Source organism: Amblyomma mixtum, chromosome 7, assembly GCF_055824585.1.
Source record: "Amblyomma mixtum isolate Tamu chromosome 7, ASM5582458v1, whole genome shotgun sequence".
Lineage (NCBI taxonomy): Eukaryota > Metazoa > Arthropoda > Arachnida > Ixodida > Ixodidae > Amblyomma > Amblyomma mixtum.
In genome coordinates this window covers 146,738,389-146,759,763 of record NC_143018.1, presented here as the reverse complement: position 1 = coordinate 146,759,763, position 21,375 = coordinate 146,738,389, and the positions used below count along the sequence as shown (strand labels likewise).

The 21,375-nt window shown below is 46.5% G+C and overlaps 2 protein-coding genes across 4 annotated transcripts in view; one reads left to right on the top strand and one right to left on the bottom strand.

The window, feature by feature from the left end:
• LOC149337801 (uncharacterized) overlaps positions 1-7,074 on the top strand; it is a 31,563-nt gene extending 24,489 nt beyond the window's left edge. Inside the window, exon 5 of the mRNA XM_089553532.1 lies at positions 6,208-7,074. Coding sequence (XP_089409658.1) covers positions 6,208-6,225 — 18 coding nt within the window. The 3' untranslated portion in view covers positions 6,226-7,074. The remainder of the gene's footprint in view (positions 1-6,207) is intronic.
• A 187-nt stretch (positions 7,075-7,261) lies between these two features.
• LOC149337800 (uncharacterized) overlaps positions 7,262-21,375 on the bottom strand; it is a 29,285-nt gene continuing 15,171 nt past the window's right edge. For 2 of the 3 annotated variants that reach the window (XM_089553529.1, XM_089553530.1), the window contains exons 6-8: positions 19,579-19,709; positions 14,986-15,244; positions 7,262-7,613 (exon numbers count right to left, since the gene is read on the bottom strand). In XM_089553529.1, the coding sequence (XP_089409655.1) occupies positions 7,515-7,613; positions 14,986-15,244; positions 19,579-19,709 (489 nt within the window). In that variant the 3' untranslated portion in view covers positions 7,262-7,514. Of the gene's footprint in view, positions 7,614-14,985; positions 15,264-19,578; positions 19,710-21,375 lie in introns of all 3 variants that reach the window. The other variant, XM_089553531.1, reaches the window with a different exon arrangement.

Here is a 21,375-nt window from a genome sequence, read left to right as displayed (position 1 = left end):
ATCACAAACAAAGCGATAAAGCGGCGTGCTGGCAGCTTTGAAGAATGAACAAACATACACTACAAACATTAGCGGCAATACTTAGCTATGAATGGACATTAACCTTTTACCGTTATCGCGTCATATACCCTTCAGGTGGAGCTTAATTGTCCCCTCCAATTTTAAGGGGAAAGCCTTACTAGCCCCATTAGACGAAATTGCGTTGGCGCCCGGCATTGAAGCCGAGAGATGGCCCCAAGAAGATGGCGTCACAATAACTATCGTCTACCCACCAAAAGGCAAGTGCGATGATTGGCTAGCACAGCAGATACCAGGAGCATCCACCCTCCCAATAGCCTTAGACGCGCCATTTGCTAATAGGGTAAAACTGGCGGAACTCAATGCGATGTTTTGTTTCCCCCACTTTTGTATCATAATTGTGCTGCTATCGTTTGTCACACACCGTTGTGGGTGGTGTCGTAGGATTCGTCACTGCATAAGCTTACGTGTGCTAGTCAAGTTGGAGGCTAGCTTGTGACAGGGATTAGAACCGATGACATAATGCAGCTTCAATTGTATGCCTTCCCAGTCTCTTTACCTCTTACCTTAAAGTGCGGTTGAGGTGTTTAAGATGCGAGATAGTTACTGTGTCTTCGAAAACCAATTTTCGTATCAAAATTGATGCAGCTGCTCGTTGCAGAGCATTACAGGAGGTGTCATATGATTTCTTGACGCATATAGCATACGTCTCTTAGTCAAGTTGCAAGCTAGCTTGCGGTAAGGATTTCAACCGATGACATATGTGCGTTTAAAATTTCCCAACTTTCGTTTCACAGTTGTGATGCAACCATTCGTCATAGAGCATTCCAGGTGGATTTCTCATTCCACATAGCGTACAGCTGCTAGTCCAGTTGGAGCTCGTGACAGGGACTCCAACCAACGGCATATACTCAGGATGAGACATTCATGCTTTCGCCTTCACAGCAAGCAAGCAGTTTTAAGTGCCCTCCATATATTTTTGTGTGCAACCTTGGTATTCTCCTTAATCTGGTGATGGTGTGATGTACGGGGGTTTAACGTCCCAAACTGACGTGGGATGCTGTAGTGAAGGGCTGCGGATTAATACTGACCACCTGGGGTTCTTCAGTGTGCATTGACATCGCATCGTACACAGCTGTCTTGCTTTGTCTGCATTGAAATGCGGCCGCTGCAGGCGGGGTCGAAACCTCGCACTTGATATTTGTAGTCTTAAATCTCAACATTTCCCTCCCCCCTTTGGGAGTCAGTTTGGACTACGTAGCCACACGACAAGAGAACTGAGCACAAGTGTGACATTGGGCCTGAACTCCCGATATATCATGCCACCCAAGGCAACAGTGAGTTACAAGCAGTAGAACTGCAGATGGGCTAGTTTGTGTAGATTCATAATGATGGTTCAACAGCGCAAACACACACAGACCAAGACAAAGACGCACACACACAGCTCTGAACTTACAACTAAGATGCAAGTTCAGCGCTGTGTGTGTGTCTTGTCTCCTTCTTGGTCTGTCTGTGTTTGAGCTGTTCCATCATTATGAGTTACAAGCAGACTCTGATTAGTTTAAAATAGTAGCAGAGAAATGTCCACACATTTCACCACTGCTGTCCAAAAGCCAGTGTCGCAGTCTTCTATTTCTACCTCCTCCAATTTCATTTAAACTTTTACGGTACCTGCTGGCACGTCACTGATCAGTGAGGTGCCTATTTTTTCAGTCAGGTTACGTGGTTGTGCAGTATCTTTTTCTCATGCTTTTCTTGTGTTTTTACTTGGGCCATTTCATTTATATGCTGCCTTGCCTGTAGCAATAAACCATTTGGTTGTTAGTCAGCGCTGGTGTTTGTCCTTCTCTTGTCTCGTCTTCTGTTGCGCTGTTTTATCCAATTCTTCAAACATGCACCAACCAGCCCGTATTTCGCCTCTTCATGACATCTGCATCCTTTGGTGCTTAGAGCAGCTACACACCTGGCATGTTACCATCAGGTGTTACCACCAAGTGCAGAGCTGCAAGTCCAGCCTGTTTTCGGTAAAAAAACCTCAATGCAACTTTCAGCAAAAAAAAAAAGCGAGAGCTACGCACGCTAGACACCCCACAGCAGCGAACGTAAACAGCCGTTGGATAGTGGATACGCTTCAAACTTGGCTGTCTGTCAATCCAGTTCGCTGCAGCGGCAGCGTCGGGAATTACAAAAAGTGTCCTGAACATGCCCTTCTCAGCAGTACACGGTTGCTTGGACACCACGTGATGGTGCTCTACCAGTGGAGAGGCGAGGGGCATTTTGAAAACAGACGCGCAACTCTGCTGCCTTTGGTAGCATATACAGTTACTCTAGTTGCTCCATGTATTGTGCACCACTTGCCTAATTTTTTTCACGATGAAGCTTCTAATGCCGCCACATTGAAATACAAAGTGTAATGCCTGCAACACAAATGCTCCGGATTACTGCATCACCCTCGTCGGTATCCCAAAACACTTGCCACATGCACTGCCTCCATGCAGAACAAAGGACTGCTGCTGGTCAGAGGTGCACATATTTAATAAACAAGTAAATAACAAAAGTTGACTGCTGTTCTCATAACCCCTAAAGAAAGAAGTCAAATTCTGTGCTATGAATCTTTGTTGTTGGCACGTCATCACAAGACTAGCAATGTATTAGCAGGCATCAATGAATTTCCTGCACACAAACATTCATGTTGACAAAAGAAACGGCTCCGATCATTAGCCACAGGCAGCTGCAAATCAACTGCACTTTACAGTTTCTATAAGTGAGGCATGCTGTGCTTCAAGCCCCTGTGATGTACAAATATCCATTATACAAAGCAAGCATACAAAACATGTGGGGACAGCACAAGTACTCAGCATCATGCTCTAGCAAGTTTTCACCAGCCAAACATACAGTAAAGGCACAGCATAAGAGTTACTTGCAGTCTGGAGGATCTTAGACTCTGCTTCACCATCATCAGCCTGACTACGCCCACTGCAGGGCAAAGGCCTCTCCCATGTCTCTCCAATTAACCCTGTCCTTCGCCAGTTGCAGCCACCCTATCCAAACTTCTTAATCTCATCTGCCCACCTAACTTTCTGCCGCCCCCTGCTACGTTTGCCTTCTCCTGGAATCCACTCCGTTACCCTTAAGGACCAGCGGTTATCTTGCCTTCGCATTACATGCCCTGCACAAGCCCACTTCTTCCTCTTGATTTCGACTAGGCTGTCATTAACCCGCTTCCAATCTCTCAACATTACACCTATCATTTTTGTTTCATTTTTTCTATCAGTTCAGTGCTGGCTTTGCTTTCCGCAGTGATTGCTGCCAATTCCCGTCTTGTTGTCCTAATTTCATGCTCTTCTTCTGGCTGCTGTGCACATGTTTCAAGATGAAAATAAGAGTCAGAATTTGGCACTGTAGCTTGTCTCATTGGTACATGCATCATCAGAGTCCTAGGCCTACAATGCATCTTACTCAGTGGACATCATCGGATGATGTCCGAATTCTGTGCCACAAAAGAACCACTGTAATAAGGGAGTAATTACTCATTGACATCTACCCAAGCGTAGCCATACGGCTACACAGCTTTCTCAGAAACTTGGTAGTTAAAGAAAAATTCGTTCTGGTCTGGGGTTTGATAAACAGATTCACACAGTGCTACGAAACGAGGACGAGAAGGAACACGAAACACAGGACGGGCGCTGACTACCAACCCTTTATTGCGTGAAAAAACCAGCACAAATCACTATGTTCCTTCGCTGTGTTTCCTGGCTGACAGTGTATCACGTGGTCCAGAAAAATGGTATAAATCTGTGCTGGTTTTTTTCACGCAATAAAGAGTCGGTAGTCGGCGCCCGTCCTGTGTTTCGTGTTCCTTCTTGTCCCCGTTCCGTGGCGCTGTTGTGAATCTGTTTATTAAGCGTGAACCAACTAGCCCACACCAGAATCCTCTGGGGTTTGACCAAAAGAATCACTGGCTAAACCTGGACAAGATGCCTCCTATGACATCAGACGGCACCAAGTACTCTGGCAAGTGGACAGATGCATACATACATGCTCATCTGTTTCCCACGTACAAAAGAAAGGACACTGATTTGACATATGTCTCAGTAACCAACACATTCTCAGCAGATGGACATGGAATGGAGTATTTGTGGAAACGACAGCAGTTGCAGGTTATACCACTGCACAGCACAAGATGAGTATATTGCAAAAGGTGCGTCAGGTACGGCGGTATCTGAAGTGCCTATACTCCATTGCATACACAGCAGGCAACGCTGCCAAAGCTAGAGCACCTGCTCGCGCAGGCTAAGTCCGCATGCAAAAAGCAGTTCACCATACAACCAAAGCGAACACAAACATATTTCGTTGCAACAAATCTTAAGTGCTGTGACTGGCACCTCCTGGACTTCGTTTTACCTCTTGCCACATTTTCGTCCTGCAACTCATCGAGATTTCGAGAAGCAAAAAGTACATGTGGCGGTATGATACACGGTTGGTAGGGCGAATCGCTTCTACTAAATCCGCGCTCAAAAAGTAGTTCACTTTCCGTGAAAATCATAGCCAGAGAGCCCGGACACTGAGCGCCTCACAGCTTTGACTGTGATTTTCAATGCAACCACATCGTTTTATACCGCTCTTTGTATTCCAGACTGGAGTTTCGAGAAGAATGAATGATCTGAGGCTAAAAAACAGCGCAAACGGGGACGAAGCAGAGAGAGGGACACGACGCTCGTGTCCCTCTCTCTGCTTCGTCCCCGTTTGCGCTGTTTTTTATCCTAAGATCATGCACCAACCAGCCCAAATTTCGACCCTTTTGAATGAATGATACGTGGCGGAGTAACATGATTTCGCGGATGCACTACTTCAGCAACCTCTGCAGCGTTGCTTGCTATGTATGAAACGGAGTATACTAAGACTGCGTGTAAAACAGAAAAAGGCACAAAGAACACTGTTTGAAGCAACTTGGAGTCGGTAAAAAAAAAAAAGCAAAAATGCCCAAGCACCCTGTTACAACAAAGTGTCTGAGCAGGCCCTACGCAAACTTGGCTCCAGCTGTGCACGCAAAGGAAGAGTACTTTTGGACCACAACAATGCACTCGCACCCTGTGAGCATCTGTGATGTACAGACATCTCCAATATGAAAGGAACACCCAAAAAGCAATTGCCCCTCGAGTATGATTTTTTGCTTTGTTCTAAATAGTCCTCCGCCGGATGGATGATGCCCATGTGATGTCATCAACCTCAGCGTTTAAGTGACAACGGAATTTGCTGTTGTGTGCCAACTGACTACTTCCTTTCATAATGGAGCCACCTGTAAGAGTTTGTGCATTCTGCCTTGCACACCAATGGTTTCCAGCATTAGGGTACATAAAAATAATCACATGCACTGATTTAAAAATTCCCGCCAAAAATTTCCCACAGCTTTCATAGTAAAACCTCGGCGGAATACAGCACCTCAGACAGCAGCCTTTCCATTGAGCTGAAAAAATTTCGGTTCATAAAGTTCAGTGTTCTGTCCCTTTAAAGGACATAATAAAATTCTTCTGCTCCATGTGCACAGAAAAACCAACCACATTTTCCCTCCTTCATAAAATTTTAGCTTGGAACTACCTCTCCTTCATTCCTTGGGCAACCGAGCACTACAAAGACCCACTGTGCCAAGGAACTCTTTGTAGACACTTTTTGCTAAAACAAATGCATACAAACACAGTTTCTTCTCACAGACTGTCTCTGACCGGAATGCGTATCCAGAGTCTGTTTTTCGGTCCACTAACATTGAAGAACTCCATAATTATTTTCTAAATTAGGCATGTCTAAGCTTTGCACTCAAAACTTGCACGCATTTGCATATATTCATCTATTTTGCTTTCTTTATGTGATACGCAGTGTGCTTATCAGTATTACCACGCGTCATGTTTCTGCATAGAGCCCCCACTGCCCGGGCCAATCCGGCCTGCAGCATTGTGAAATAAATAAAACTTGGGACTTTAAAATACACAACTTATTTGCCAGAAAAAAAGACAGGCCAGCTACAAACACTGCAGCAAGCGTAATACCACTGTTGCCAGTGACACAAAAACAACCAACACCAGCTTCTTCACAAGTCTATTCATGCTACTACAGCTTGCCCACGACAATGAAGTTCGTTTCAAGGGTGATTAATATTACTGCAACAAATAAATTTTTCTTTCATCTTTTCAGGTTGACCTTGTAAGCTGATTGCTAGCCATTGCTAGCATGCCTGCAAAATTACTGGCAGCGATGGTGGCGCCAGAACACCTTAGTGTGGGATGATGGAAACTCTCCGTGGTGATAGAGTCTGCCGTGTGCGTCCTTCCAGTTTCGATGGTGATGGAGAATCTCAAAGGCTCTCGAGTCAATAGCCATTGAAAGTGCCTGTATGACAGGGACATCACAGTGTTGCGACTAACTGAATTTGCTCAGGATGAACTGACGGGCTAGTTGGTTACACATCTCAAGCAGACCACAGTACTGCGCACGTGTGGGAAAAAAACCACAAGGGAGATTATTCAGGCTAGTGAAATCTATAAACTCAAAGATAATTGTGTCAGCATTCCTTCTGTGCAGTTAAGTACAAAGGAGTATCAATTCTTAGACATAATGCCCCAGTAATGGCTGTTGCAAAAGCTACCCTTACACGTGTTTACTCGCTCTGGATACTGTTTGTTTATTTTTTGTTTATGAAGTGGCTTGGTTCTTCGCACGACGGCCATCACCACTATCAAGGAGTAGCCAGGCATATCACCGCGATGTTTGTTTTGATGTTTGTACTTTTTCTGCGAGTGACAGTGAAGCATTGTATAAATGTGGGTGCATCGCATGTAAATAAATCAGTTAAAGTACAGCGCTTTGTGGTGTGTGTACTTTCAATCAGTCTTCGTTTCGTTCTCGTGCGCTCAGAAATTTTTGAAAAAAAGGTACATTCAATAACAACAATGACTGGCTGCAGAGTTAAACACTGAGCAATAAAAATTAGTCTGGTTTGTTCCAATACAAAGTGGGTAAAAAGGTGCAGGTTGAGCGACGCACGAATTCACGTAAGAAGCACTCCCCAAAGGTTCTTGCAAGCCTGGCTGACGAGCTAGCAAAGATCAGTGCACCTTTTTAGAAAAGACAGTTTGTCCTTCACCTCATCGTTGCCTAGAAAGTATCGCTGTCTTTTGTCTTTGCTGCCAAATGTTCTGCGGACTCAGTTTGGGAACCCCTGCACCAGTCTGATTGCTGTTTCTACTGATAGGTGGAAAATGCCTCATTCACAATCCACGAGTAGCTGTCCCTGTTGATGCCACCTGTCGATGCCACGTAAACTGTTTTCTGTGACTGGAAAGTCGGCGCTTGTACTCCAGGTGTTGACAGAAAGAAGCAAATGATGACCTTGGCGGTTCTCCAGCAGCCCAAGCTCATTCCACCATGAAAGTGTGTTGAGCTCGGAACGTGCTCTGCTCGCCACTCGAGGACACTCGCCACTGTGACAACTGGCGGCCACTTCAGACGGTGTCCTTCTCCGAGTACTCGGTGTCCTCGTTGCGGCCCGTGTCGCTGATGCAGGCCCAAGACCCATCACGCGACTCCTTCCACAGGGTCACCTGCACAGCAACGAGAGATACCATTTCGGCTGTAGTCGCACAGAAAATTTCCGGCTTCTCCGTCACAAAATTCCCAACACCATGTGCACCAATCATACGGCCCCGTCAAATTCGAACATCTGAGGACCCTCAATATTTGGAAGTCAGTCCACCCCCCAAAATTCCAAAGAACCCCCAAAACTTTAGAAGTAGGTACACTGGAGAAAATACATTAAGGTGGATTAGTGGTTCAGATTAGTATAATCCCAAAGGATAATCCAACGGAAGATACTAGAACATTCCATAACTCAGGCATACCATATTAAGGTAATGGAACCGATTATAGCTGGAGTTCTGGCGGACAAATCTCAAGGACATTAGACACTCGTTGTAGACAGTATATCAGGCAACTTGAATGCTTCGATGTCAGTGCACGTTAAGGAACCCCAGGTGATAGGATAGGATAGGATAACTTTATTCAGCTCTAGCACAAGGTTTTTTTATGTGGTCAGATGAGTCCATCCGCAACGGTCGGTTGCCCCTATTCCAGGGCTCCGCTGGATGCTGCCGTCAGCTGAGCTCGCCGTATCAAACCGATCTGGTCATCGCGGCAGTCGCTGGAGAGCAGACCCTCCCATTGCTCCACACTTGGGTTTTGTATAACTGGGACGATGTCGACTTTTTGACATGCCCATGTGATGCGATACAGTGTAGGTTTTTCATGGCACCACGGACAATTGTGTGTGTAAAGTGTGGGGTGAATTTTACTTAGTGTGTTTAGATTTGGATATGACCCCAGGTGATGGAAATTTCTGGAGCTCTTCACTACGGCGTCCTTCATAGCCCGAGTCATTTTGGGATGTTAAGCCCCCATAAACTATAAAAACAAAAGATGGCATTTGTAATAGTAGTGAGTGTGTGAAGAACCACTCCCAAAAACTCATTTTTCAAGCCGAAATTCGAAGAATGGCAGCCAATGCCAAGTGCCAGAAATGAGGTAAAAGAGGACCACTCAGAAATAGTATTCGGGTGCCGTAGTAGTGGTGTTTCGGTGGCTTGCTGCTAGTTGTGCAAACTGCAGTGAGCGGGCAAGTGTGACAACTGAGTATGATGAATGTGTATGAGTGTGAGTGTATGCGTGTGATAACTCAGCAATTCGTAACTGAGAGTGACAAGAGTGCTCCTCATGTGAAAGAATGCCCATGAACAAGGACCACATTTTGTTCTGTGGCATCTGCTTTCGTCTATTGGTCACCGTTCAGAGATGGTGCTGCTAGTACAGCTTTTGCGAAAACTCTGGTTTTTGTCTGGAAGAGCCATACGTGAAGCGCATTTTCGATTAACTGTGACCAAACAAGGCAAGGACCCCACCAGGATGTCACGTGAAAGTAAACAGATCGCCGTATGCCGCAACGCTCTCTCTATTCACCGTACTTCAAAAACACATGAAGTGTGAACAGCACTCGTCCTGTTTCGGAGGCTTGCCTCCGTTCCACTGTGGAGCACAGATCTGAAGCATCAGACAGCTTTAGCACAGCCATACAGCCGTATGGCAAATATGGTAACCCACCACAACGGGCTTGCCCAGCCACATCTGGCATAGGGTAGCAGTTGCCACAGTTAATGTATTTACCATATGCACAATTGCTTTGTCATGGCCGCCTATACAGGCCTGACACTGGGGGCACGTCACCCTCTCAAAAGGGTTACTAATTAAGCGTGCAGCTGTGCAGACAAGTTCACCAAGTGAACCTCGCCATGCGCTGCACTGCGCCCCTGATGCATGCAGCCACAAGTTTGTCACCAAATCTAGCCGACTCCATTGAAAGAAGTCTATTGAGGACACTATGACCACGATGGCCAGCAGATGAGCCAGTAGGCAACAGCCACCCGCAGCTTTGTTCCACTGCAGACACAGGGAACAACTTTTGAACATGACAGCTACAGTGTAGCCAAGGCTACAGGCAATGCTGGACTGCCCCACTCTCCTTCGTTCCACCACACTGTCTTCAATTCCTCGTCTGATAAACACACGACACTGGCCCTATAAAAACTTCAGGGCCTCCTTAATGACATACTTAAAGAAGAAAATGTGACTGCATTTAGTTTGCCTCGACAAATGTTTTAGGGGAATCCCCCCAGGCGGAGTAGATTTGTAATAAGGGAGTAATTACTCATTGACGTCCACCCGATCACAGCCTCACGGCTACAAAGAAAAGCTATACAGCTTTCTCAGAAACTCCGTAGTTAAAGGAAAAATTCGTCTTGGTTTGGGGTTTGAAACCGGACCACCGCTTCACTGAAGCAGCCGCCCTACTAACTGAGCTAACCTGGACAGCAAGCTTATGGTAGGGCGAGAGCGAAATGATCAATAACTAGAAGTGAGAACAGTGTTGGTGAAATGTTCTGGCTATTTTTGGCATTTCCGCCCTGCTATGGTGTCTACAATGACTGTCTAATGTTCTCTTAATTTTTACCCCAAAACTCTGGCTGTAACCGGTTCATATTAATGCAACTCACTAACCCCACCCACTAATCCACCTTAATCCATTTTCTGGGTTGAGCCTAGTTCCAAATCTTGGGGGTCTTCAGATTTTCAAATTTAGTGGTACCCCATGATTCATCCACTGGTGTTCATGTAGCGCCAATGACATCATGACCTTCCTGACCAATCACGAAATTGCGTGACAGAGAAGCCTGAAATTTTCTGTCAGATGACAGTCTAAATGCTATTGCACTAATATCTGCCACAGTGGCTATGGTGACCCCAGTCCTGCACCTTGCCTCATTTCTGGACACTGTCATGACTGTTGTGTGAACTGGCCTGTACACCCCATAAGCAGCACCCCCTGTTGTGAGAAGAGATGGAGAAGGCCCTTTAGTGGAAAGCAGATTTTTACCATTGCATCTGAAACCAGCAACATCCTTTTATGTGCAGGGAAGTTTGTTCCCCAAAACAAACCACTTCCTATTTCCTCTGAAGCCATGACAGTTCTTTCTTCAGGGCAATGGTTCACTTCCTAGACCTCGAAAAACTATGTAGAGCCGGTGGGTTACCGGCAAAAGTCGCTAAAGTACACATCAGAACATGCTGTTCTAGCACTCTATGCTCTGTTTCATGCATAGCACGCAACGCTGCGGAGGTTGCTGAAGTAGTGCATCCGCGAAACCATATTACTCCGCCATCATTAGTTCTTTTCGAAACTCCGGTCATTGTTTGGACGAATACTAAGCAGTATAAAACGATGTGGTAGCACTGGAAATCACAGTCGAAGCTGTGAGGCGCTCAGTGTTCGGGCTCTCTGGCCATAATTTTCACGGAAAGTCAACTACTTTTTGAGCGCGGATTGAGTAGAAGTGATTTGCTCTACCAACTGCGTATCATACCGCCACGTGTACTTTTTGCTTTTCGAAATCTTGACGAGTCGCAGGACGAAAATGTGGCAAGAGGTAAAGCGATGTACAGGAGGGGCCAGTCACGGCACTTGAGATTTGTCACTGCGAAATAAGCTTGCGTTCGCTTTGGTTGTGTGGCGAACTACTTTTTGCGCGCGGACTTAGTCTGCGTGAACAGGCGTGCTAGCTTTGGCAGCATTGCCTGCTACGTATGAAATGGAGTATAGACAAATGCAGTCGCCATGGTGGCTCAGTGGTTATGGCACTTGGCTGCTGACCCGAAAGGCGCGCGTTCAATCCCGGCCTGAGCGGTCGAATTTCGATGGAGGTGAAATTCTAGAGGCCAGTGTATTGTGTAATGTCAGTGCACCTTAAAGAACGCCACATCGTCGAAATTTCCGGAGCCCTTCACTAAGGCATCCCTCATGGCCTGAGTAGCTTTGGGACGCTAAACCCCTATAAAACAAACCTAGACAAGTGTGTGGATGACGTTACAATGATAACAGCGCATGACAAGATTTTGTAAGATAAGAATTAGAACAGAGATAACATAGAATATAAGATAAGCAATAAGAGGAAACAGTTGGGAATAAGAGAGAGCATTACAGTACAGTCGACCCGGCATGTATCGAACTTGAAAGAAATGCCTATGAATTTGATATAATGTGCAATTCGATATAAAAGCAGCAGTAAATTTAGCAACATACGGACATACTGAGATGGCAAAACATTAATCTCTTTGATAGCCACTTACTGCATGCAGATTACTGAGTGAAACAGTCTTGAATTTTTAATGTTTCTTCTTCACTGCCTCGGAGAGAACACAACTTTGAATGTTAGGATAAACTCCGAACAGCTGAGACTGCAGCCTTCTGTTGACACGCAATAGCGAAGGACGATGCTGAGCGCACGGAGCACACCGAAGCATGTGGGCACACATTCTTTCAAGTCCTCATCAAAATTTGCTAAGTGTTGTCCTTGTTATCTGCGATGTAGGCAATGATGACTTCGTCCGCAAGCTAGCTCTCCTGCGGTCTCAACATCATTGTCCGCGGAGATTAAGTCGCCTACAGCTGCACCATAAAAATAGCACCAGCTAGTTCCATAAATCATCAAGAGCTGCGACGGCTTCATCGAGCTTGCCTGACAAAGAATTTGCTCCATCTTCTCCGGGAAAGCACAGACCAGAATGTTGGAAGCAGGTCTGTACAGCTTCGTTTCTGACATCATTCCACAGCCAACTTAGCATAGATAGGGTGCCTAAAAGGTCAATTTCTGGGTCTCTTCCATTCCCGGGGTTCTGCAGGAACAGTTCAATCAGACGTTTCCTAAAACCAACTTTCACCACGTGGATTATCCCCTGGTCCAAAGGTTGAAGCACAGATGTCGCATTCTTGCGTTCAGCGGCAGAAAGCAAACAACAATGTTGCTGGAATTAGCACTGAGGCGGTGGGCACAGACAGCAATCTTGACCTATCAGGTAGTCATTCCAAGCCTTCAGCCATGTGGCAAAAAAGTTTTCGGGCTATTCGTGCTTTTCGATTGGACCAATAGGTCACGTGCACCAAAAGTGTGTTATGCAAGTATCGCAGCATTACTTTTTCCGATCTTGAGTGGCTGAAGCTCCGTCGATCCACCCATGTTGGTGGTGAGCAACTTCCGATTTCTTCTCACCTCGCTTCATAATTTCCAGTTTGATGGCAAAGGGGCGGTTCTGCTGTTTCCCAGCTGCCATCGCGCGCAAACGGAGACAATGAAAACCATGCGAAATTGCCAATGGCAGCACGATGCACCAAATTTGTAAAGTGAATCACAGCACGGGCACAAGTGACTCAACGCGCTAAAAACATACAGTGAAAGCACGTTAATTCGACCCTCCTGATGTAAAAATCCAACTTCCAACTTGCCCAACTTTCCGCTTTGCTTAATTCGACCCCCGCTAAGTCGGAAAATCTGATAATTCGACGCGCATGGGCGGTACCTACAATTATACATAGGAGTCTATGGGGCAAAACTCTCGTTAATTCGTACAAATGTTGCCATGCGTCGTTTAATTCAACTTCACTCTGCAGCCCACCAAGCCGGTGCGCCGAGAGCAAAAAGAAAAAAAAAAAACACTCTACGAGCGACGCTACTGTACGGCTGATAGGCCATCCGTATGGTCATCGTCATCAGCAGCGTGAAAGAGGGCGAGGGAAGCGAGGTTAGCGGCGACCGAAGCAGCTGGTGTCTTTCAATGTGCTTTGTTGTGTCGCAGCAGTCGTGTTGGTGTCGTCCGCTTAACCCTATCGACAGCAAGTCTCGTTTTGGTGTGTGTCGTCGTTTCCATGTGTTCTTGCTGCTACGATTGCGGTTATGTAACCAGGACAGCGCCTTTTTTGGTAGTTGTGTGCTTTGTCAGCGTGTTTACTGCGCTGCTTTCGAGTGGGTAGCGTGTAGTGCCAGCGTGCCTCGCCTTTGTGTCCTGTCAGCTGACCGATGATGAAATAATTGAAGAAGTGACAGGCGCTGACAACGACGATTCGTCGGAAAGTGATGATTGTGAGCAGTTGTCCCAAATGCCGAAGTGCACGGTGAAAGAGGCCGCAGAAGCCTTGTCCGTGCGGGAGGACTTCTGTGAACAAATCCCGGACGGTGCGTGTGCCGCGGAGCACCTGGCAGCTGTTAGAGCTATCGTAGTCGCTCAAATTTGCTCGAAAAAGCAGACGACGATAACAGATTTCTTTGCCAAATAAAGGTATGTCCTATTGCGGGAAACATTGTTTTTTGTTGTTCATTCGATATTTCGACATTCGGATAATTCGACAATTTTTTGTGGTCCCGTCAGTGTCGAATTAATGAGCTTTTACTGTACTGAGGCCAGTTGGCTGGTCATGGTTGGCTGAAACTGTCCATAGGGAAAGATTCATACTATGCCACAAAGACATCATATATAAGATGCCTATATCGTGCAAGAAACAATACACTGGACAATCAGGAACAGGTGTCAACACGAGGCTACTCGAACATAATTGCTCTGGAAAAACTACCGACCCAGAAAATCTAGCGGAGCATTTTAGCTGGAGCAAACAAAATTGCAGACTGTTAATAGAAAAAACTGCGACAGTAGGCAAGCAGAAAGAACAGACCAAAAGGGAAATTGTGGAAGCTTTCCTGATAGAAGCTGTGGGCAAGGGAATGCATGTAAGTAAACCCTCTGCTGCGCTCACAAATGCTAAATAGATATGACAGGAGCGCAGATGCGGGGTAGCGGCAATGTGGAAATGGTCACACATGTCCGTGATGGTACGTTTGCGATTGTGATACCATCTGTGCATAAAAAAATTTAGGGGGGCACTTTGTTGACTTAAAGTGTGGTGAGGCGAAAGCCTTAAGCGTGGTGCTGCTGCTTGTGTCACTGATGTGTGGTTAAGATGTTAAGCTTTGCCTCTAAGAGTGGAACGCGACAGCGTCTTGCAACGCTCCCAGGGAGTCCACAGACCGCCATCGCCTGTTTGGTTCTACGCCTTACTCATTGGTAAATTGGTTTTTGAGGAAAGGAAATGTATCTGTCTTGCATATCTCGGTGGACATCTGAACCTAAGGGAAGGGAGGAAGATGGGAGTGAAGGAAGACACCGTATTCACTAGATGGGCCTTTGTTCATTCCAAACCATTGAGCTGACATGGCGGAGTGGTTAGCGCACTCCGGAGACCCTGGTTCAATTCCCCAACTCGACCCATTTCCTACACGGCTTCATTTATTTATGTGGTCTGACTAGAAAGGCTAATTGCTTAAATATTATTACTCAATCAGTCATTCGAATGCCATCGATTAAGTAATGATTGGCATATGCCCATATAAGGCACGTAACCGAAATGCGGATCATCTGCTGACACGGCTGCTAACGACCGTATGAGGCATTTCAGGCTTTTGCCTTAATACCCCCTTCGATAAGCTTGCCCTCGTGCCACGTGTCACTGTGTGTGTGTGTTTTATGGGCAGAAGAGGGACGCACATTGTTGTCACCCCCCGAGACGGCCAGCACGCCGCCCGTCAGGGACCAGCTGATGAGCCAGACGACGTCGTCGAAGGTGGCCAGGGGACGGGGCTGCCAGCAGTCCCCCCCCTGGTGGCAGGTCCAGATGATGACGCGGCAGTCCTGGGAGCAGCTGGCAATGCGGCCGGGCTGACCCGCAGCGGGGCTCCAGGCCACGTCCCGCACCCAGTCCGAGTGGGCCTCCAGCTGGTGGGCCTCCTGCCACTCCCCGCCCTCCCTGGGAGGAGGAGGAGGAGCTGCCACACACACTCGCCAGGGTTGTTGGCACGCCACATTTAAGGCACCAAATTTTGGTTGCATTTGCTCTCCTTACAATCATCATCATCAGCCTGACTAGGCCCAGTGCAGGGCAAAGGCCTCTCCCATGTCTCTCCAATTAACCCTGTCCTTCGCCAGTTGCGGCCACCGTATTCCCGCAAACTTCTCAATTTCATCCACCCACCTAACTTACTGCCGCCCCCTGCTACGCTTGCCTTCTCTTGGAATCCACTCCGTTACCCTTAACGACCAGCGGTTATCCTGCCTTCGAATTGCATGCCCTGCCCAAGCCCATTTCCTCCTCTATGATCTCGACCCGCTTCCGATCTCCTAACGTTACACCTATCAAGGAACAAGTTTAGCACCGCATGTCATTCTGAATGGCTCAGATTGCTGCAGCCTTCACAGCACTGCAAACTACTACTTGTGACATGGAGTATAAGCATGTCTCATATTTGCAACACTGGCATTTCCCGTGCACAGAATGCCAATGTCGTTGTGATAGCTTGTGATCTCTGTGGTGCAAATTTCTTGCTCTCTGAAGGTAACCTGATATAGTTGCTCGCAATATCTTGCAAGCTTGCATCGAATTCAGTGCTTCAGAAGCCATTTTAGGCAGGAAAGCATTTCTTGAGCAATTACTTTTATGGTGTAACTATGATGCATGATTCCAATTAAGAACCTTGTGTGGCTCCGTTTTGTGATCACATGCTTTGCGCGTGTCTCGCACTGCCTGCTTTGCAGTCTTCAAGAGGGGGCTGTGCATGACCACACCCATATTACACCTCGCCTCACGCTTTGTGTGCAATTTTTGATGTCATCTGGTGGAACGCATGGTTGTGAACATGCCTGAAATGCTTCAAAATGCCTCTCACACGCCGGGAGGCAAGAGGCTGAATACGTTTGCCTCTTAAGGGGGGACGAGGGTCTTAAAACTGACCTTTTTATTTGTGGCTAGAGTCTCATGAAATTTTGCATGCAGATGGGTTTTTCTCTTTTGATTCCAAACACATAATTATTACTGAGCTGGTAGTCTTAGATCTTACAAAGTCTAGAATGCAATTAGGTAATTTCTCATGCAGCTTTAATGAACTTTCTCACTGCATTGTGTTGCTCCGCATGAATTGATAGCCAGAGAGTTCCCATACCAGGTGACATTCTTCGTTTTTCTCTAAATGCATGTCCTCCTGACATACTGTGTCGAGAGTAAGAGGCCGCAGTATTTGACACTGCAACTCATTAAGCTAATTGTAAATTGCTTGCTATTTATGCGTGGCCTAAACAAAAAAAAAGTAAAAATGTCATCGTGTATGGGAACTGTCTGGCTATCGATTCATGTAAATAAAAGCAACGAAATGCAATGAGAAAGTCCATTAAAGCTGCATAAGAAATTACCTACTTACATAGCAGACCCTGGAAGATTTAAGACCAGCAGCTCAGTAATGACTACATACTTGGAATCGGAAGAGAAGAACGCACCTGTGTGCAAAATTTCATGGGATTCTAGCCATAGATAAAAAAATGTTAGTTTTAAGACCCTCGTCCCCCCTTACGATGGCGCAAAAGACACGGACGTGTCTGCAGAGGGATACGCAAAGAGGACTCCAGGCCACTGAAGACACCCATCAATGCTATCGCATCATACGCTTAAGGCGGAGATCTAAAGGTGAGATTTAAGGTACCCCGCACGTCTACCCTTGTAAGCTAGCATACATACCATGCGCTTGGAACTCTGCTCACAAAAGAGTTGCCCAATAATATTCTTAAATCTATGTTTAAGCATTTGATAGGCTGAACGGGACAGCGTTTATGCCAGCCGGCTTAACGCAGGAGGCTCTAAGATAGGAGTTTTCTCTGTCTTTGAATTTTGCCATTGCCAAATGGCAATGTTACAAAAAAAAAAATGGAAAATTTTCTTTGAACGCACTACCAGTAACAGACACATTGGCTTCGGTTCTATATTCTTCTTTCATGAATTCAACGATTTCTCCTTACCTTTGTTCCATTTTTGCATTTTTAGATTTTTTTTTTCTGAGATCGGTTTCGCAATCATTGAGCTGTGACAAGGCCTAAAATATGTTTGGTTGCCAGTAATAATTCAGACTCGATAAATATAGTTGCAAATTGTGCCACAACCATCATACAGTATGCGAAAATCGAAAATTCCAAGAAGGGTGCATTTTGAAGGGAAATAAAAAAATTGCATTTCATACGATCCAATTTTGGAACGCTGGTTAGTAAAATGTTAACGTGTCACGCACAGCTCTCTTCCTGTTTCTTAACATTACAGTCACATTTTTTCTCTCCATAACTGCGTGTGGTCCTCCATTTAATTTCAAACTTTTTTGTTCACCTCCAAGTTTTCGATCCGTATGCAAGTACTGGCAAGATAATTTAACAAAACTTCTCTTTGGGCCAGATGGTGCATAGCGCTTTTTTTAAAATGAATTTAAGTGCCCAAGAACACGCACACAAGAAGAGGAAACACACAGGACAGGCGCCAATTTGTGGACGGGTGGAGGGACACATTTGGCAGAGCATTGTGCGAACTGCAGAGCGTGCGAGCCGCGGCTGAAGGAGATAAAGATACTTGGCAGAGGACGGCACGGGAACTGTTTGAGGCCTTTCGTACCAGGAAGAGGGGGCATGACTGTGTGAGTGAATAACGTCTGTTAATCTTTTGCAGGCAGAGTACAGGTATCTTGAGCACGTATTGTGAACTGACAATGTGTTTCTTTACTGTGCATGTCTCCTTTTTATGTATATATACTTGCTCTCTTGCCTGCGAATAAATCAGATGAAGTTGGCGCCTGTCCTGTGTGTTTCCTCTTCTTGTGCGCTTAAATTCATTTAAAAAAAAGTACTGGCAAGATGCAACTACCTTCTCTCTACTGGTAAGCTGTGGTCCACAGTGACTGCCAGATGTGCTCCCCCATTCCTGTTCTGGCTGCTTCCCTGGCCGCTGCCTGTATACTATTCTCATACCACTACCAAAGGTTGAAGGGGAAGCTCAAGCTCCACCCCAAGGGTATAATAGCGTTAATGCACACATAAGCAGAATATGTTCCATAGCACAGCAACAACTCGGGGACAAACACAAGTGCTGACTTCCACTAAGGCTTTGTTTGGAGCACACACAATTTAAGGTTGTTTTAAGGTATTTGTTCCCAAATTATCTTGTCTAATCTGACACGTGTCGGTTTCTCTTCATGTATAAATTCTGTGTCCACCAAATAAAGCTTTAGTGGAAGTTAGCGGTTGTGTTTGTCCCCTGAGTTCTTGCTGCGCTATGGAACATAACACATCAACATACATAACACACAACACATATGGAACATGACTCATCAATCGCGCAGTTCCCAAGTTACCGAATGGGTGCACATAACTGGACTGGTGCCGAAATTACTCTGAAGGGGTCAGCTTTCTAAATGTGAGAAGTAGCTGCAGGAGCCATTGTGATGACGTGTCGCTGTAAACTTGTGCCCCTACACTGCTGCCCTTAGCAATGTGCTGAATTCCCTGGCAGACATTCCCACAACAAAACACTGGCTCCCCAAGTGATATGCAACACTGCAAGATTCAGTGAAACAACCTCCTGGACAATCCTTGGTGGATCGTTTGAATGCGTTCATATTGCCGCTGATTCTACTGCAGCTCAGAATGACGTGAAAGTGTTATGTGAAATTGGCCATTCTTTACTTCACAGTCATAGATTGCAGGGAGTCCTCATACCAAGCATGGCTGTTTCAAACAGTCACTGGTGGGACTTGCAACCAATCATTAACTGGTGTTGGTCAAACTTCGAGTTATTGATCAATTTGCTCTTGCCCTACTATAAGCTTGCCGTCCCGGTTAGCTCAATTGGTAGAGCGACTGCTCCGGTGAAGCGGTGGTCCCGGGTTCGAGCCCCGGACCAGGACGAATTTTTCTTTAACTGCGAAGTTTATGAGAAACCTGTGTAGCTTTCCTCTGTAGGCGTATAGCTGTGCTCGGGTGGATGTCAATGAGTAACTACTCCCTTAACCATTAACAGAACTGCCACCTGCCATGGTGGGCAGGTTATGCTGACGTGACAAGGTTCACACCATGTTATTCACATGGCAATTTCCGCTTGCACATAACCTTCTAATGCTAGCGTGTTAGTAACCGCCTGGGGCAGTCATACAGCCAAAAAGGGAAGCAATGGCCCACTTGGTTGCCGACGACAACATTCTCTCGAATGAAGCGCCTTGTAGTGACAACTCCCCCCACAGAGTGTTGCAGGGCTGTCCCCAATGAGATGCCAAGACTCACTGCAGGCGCCAGATCTTGACCAAGTTGTCGCAGCCACCCGTGGCAAACTGGCGCACTCCGGTCCACATGCCGGGCTCCCCCGACTGGCCCGCACTCTGTGCTGGGGCCCAGCTCACCGCATTGCAGCCAATCTGCACAGCAGATAACAAGCACTGGTGCAAAGGCTGGCCTCTCTTTATAGGGCACCCTTCAGCACAGATTAAAACAAGAGACAAGGAAAAATGCTCCGCTGAGGAAGAAGAAGCAGTCGTTGATGCGACCACGACGCGCAGAAGGCCGATACTCTAGTTGTACAGTTTAACCTAAAAGACGGAGTTTGTGATTCCTTTGGCCGGTTGATACGACACTCATATGGTATTAGGACTGGGCCTCCGAGCCTGGTCACGACTGTTGGGACTTTAGCATCTCAGCCTGCTGCCTCTGTTGCGCAGAGCTGAGCCAAGAAACGGTCGAGGCGACGGTGAGTCAAAGGACGTTTATGTAGAGTATGTACAAGGGCTTTAAATGATAAATACAAGGGCCGAGAGCACAACGGGCTAGCACAAAGAAGTAGGGCGGCCTCGAGAGACCGTAGCTCCAGCGTGATGGCTCTTCTGCTGCCCGTCTGCTGCTGCGGCTCAGTGCAGCTGTTCTTATAGCCGCCGGTGTCCGTTGCGGCAGCCAGCCGTTCAAACCCTCCAATCAGGTCACGGCACTGGCCACCGTTCAAATTAGACGAATGGTCGAGAGGGACTCGGCCATTGAAGACTTGCAGACTGGAAAGGGCGGCCGGCGTAGCGTCATAGGCATAGAGTTTCATACTATTACCTAGAGGGAAAGCTGGCGACCCGTCTATGGGAGTTTGCATGGCGACCCCTCGAGACCACTTCAGCCACCATGGGCGCTCAAAGCATCATGGGGCGGTGAGCTACCGACTGCAGAACTGCAACTTTTGGCCAAAAAATAATAGAAAAATAAAGCTGTTAGATAACTACGAATGTCCTAACATTCAATATCTTGTCTAATGATCGCAACAAATGAGCAGAAAAGCATTTAAGTGCAAAGTTTGTACAAAATAAGAGATGGCTAGCTTTCCTATTGGCCAAGTAATGAACACTACAAAAACTAATATTTTGTAATTAACAGGCACACTTCTAAAAGCAAATATGTTTAAAAAAAATGTTGTTGCTTAAACACTTTAAGAGGTTTTTAAAGGCATTTCAGAAAAGTGAAGCCTTTTATTGGCGTCGTGTGCTGTTGCGTTTTTATTACTATGGCTTTTGCACACTACGTTCGCGCAAAAGTCGTCTGCGCACACACGAACAGCGTTTTTGGAATGAAACATCTTAGTAGTGCCACTCCGTGCTCCCCAAAAACTACGACTGTCTCGCAACAAGTAGCTCACCGTCCCATGATGCTTTGAGTAGTGTCCATGGTGGCTGAAGTGCAGTGCCGCCAGCTTTCCCTCTAGGAAATAGTAAGAAACTCTATGGTCGTAGGAGCTTGAACCGACGGTGAGGAGGAGGAGGAGGAAGGCTGGCCGGCCAGCCAGGGTGACTCATGCTGCAAGCCGCGACATGCCCGATGAGAGTCCGGGCTTGCTTTGAACAATGGCGGGCGCACGGTGCTGGTTTCCAGAGAGGCCAGCGGAACGTGGGCTCGAGCACAACAATGGTCCGATCGGTTAGCTTTAACATTTCAGAAGTGGGATTAGTCAAAGTGAACCTGAACAAATGGCCAGTCCCACCAAGCCTGTCACCTGCAGTGGTGAGTCTCCAAGAGCAAAGAAGGTGGCAGACGAGGCAGTGATGGCAGGGA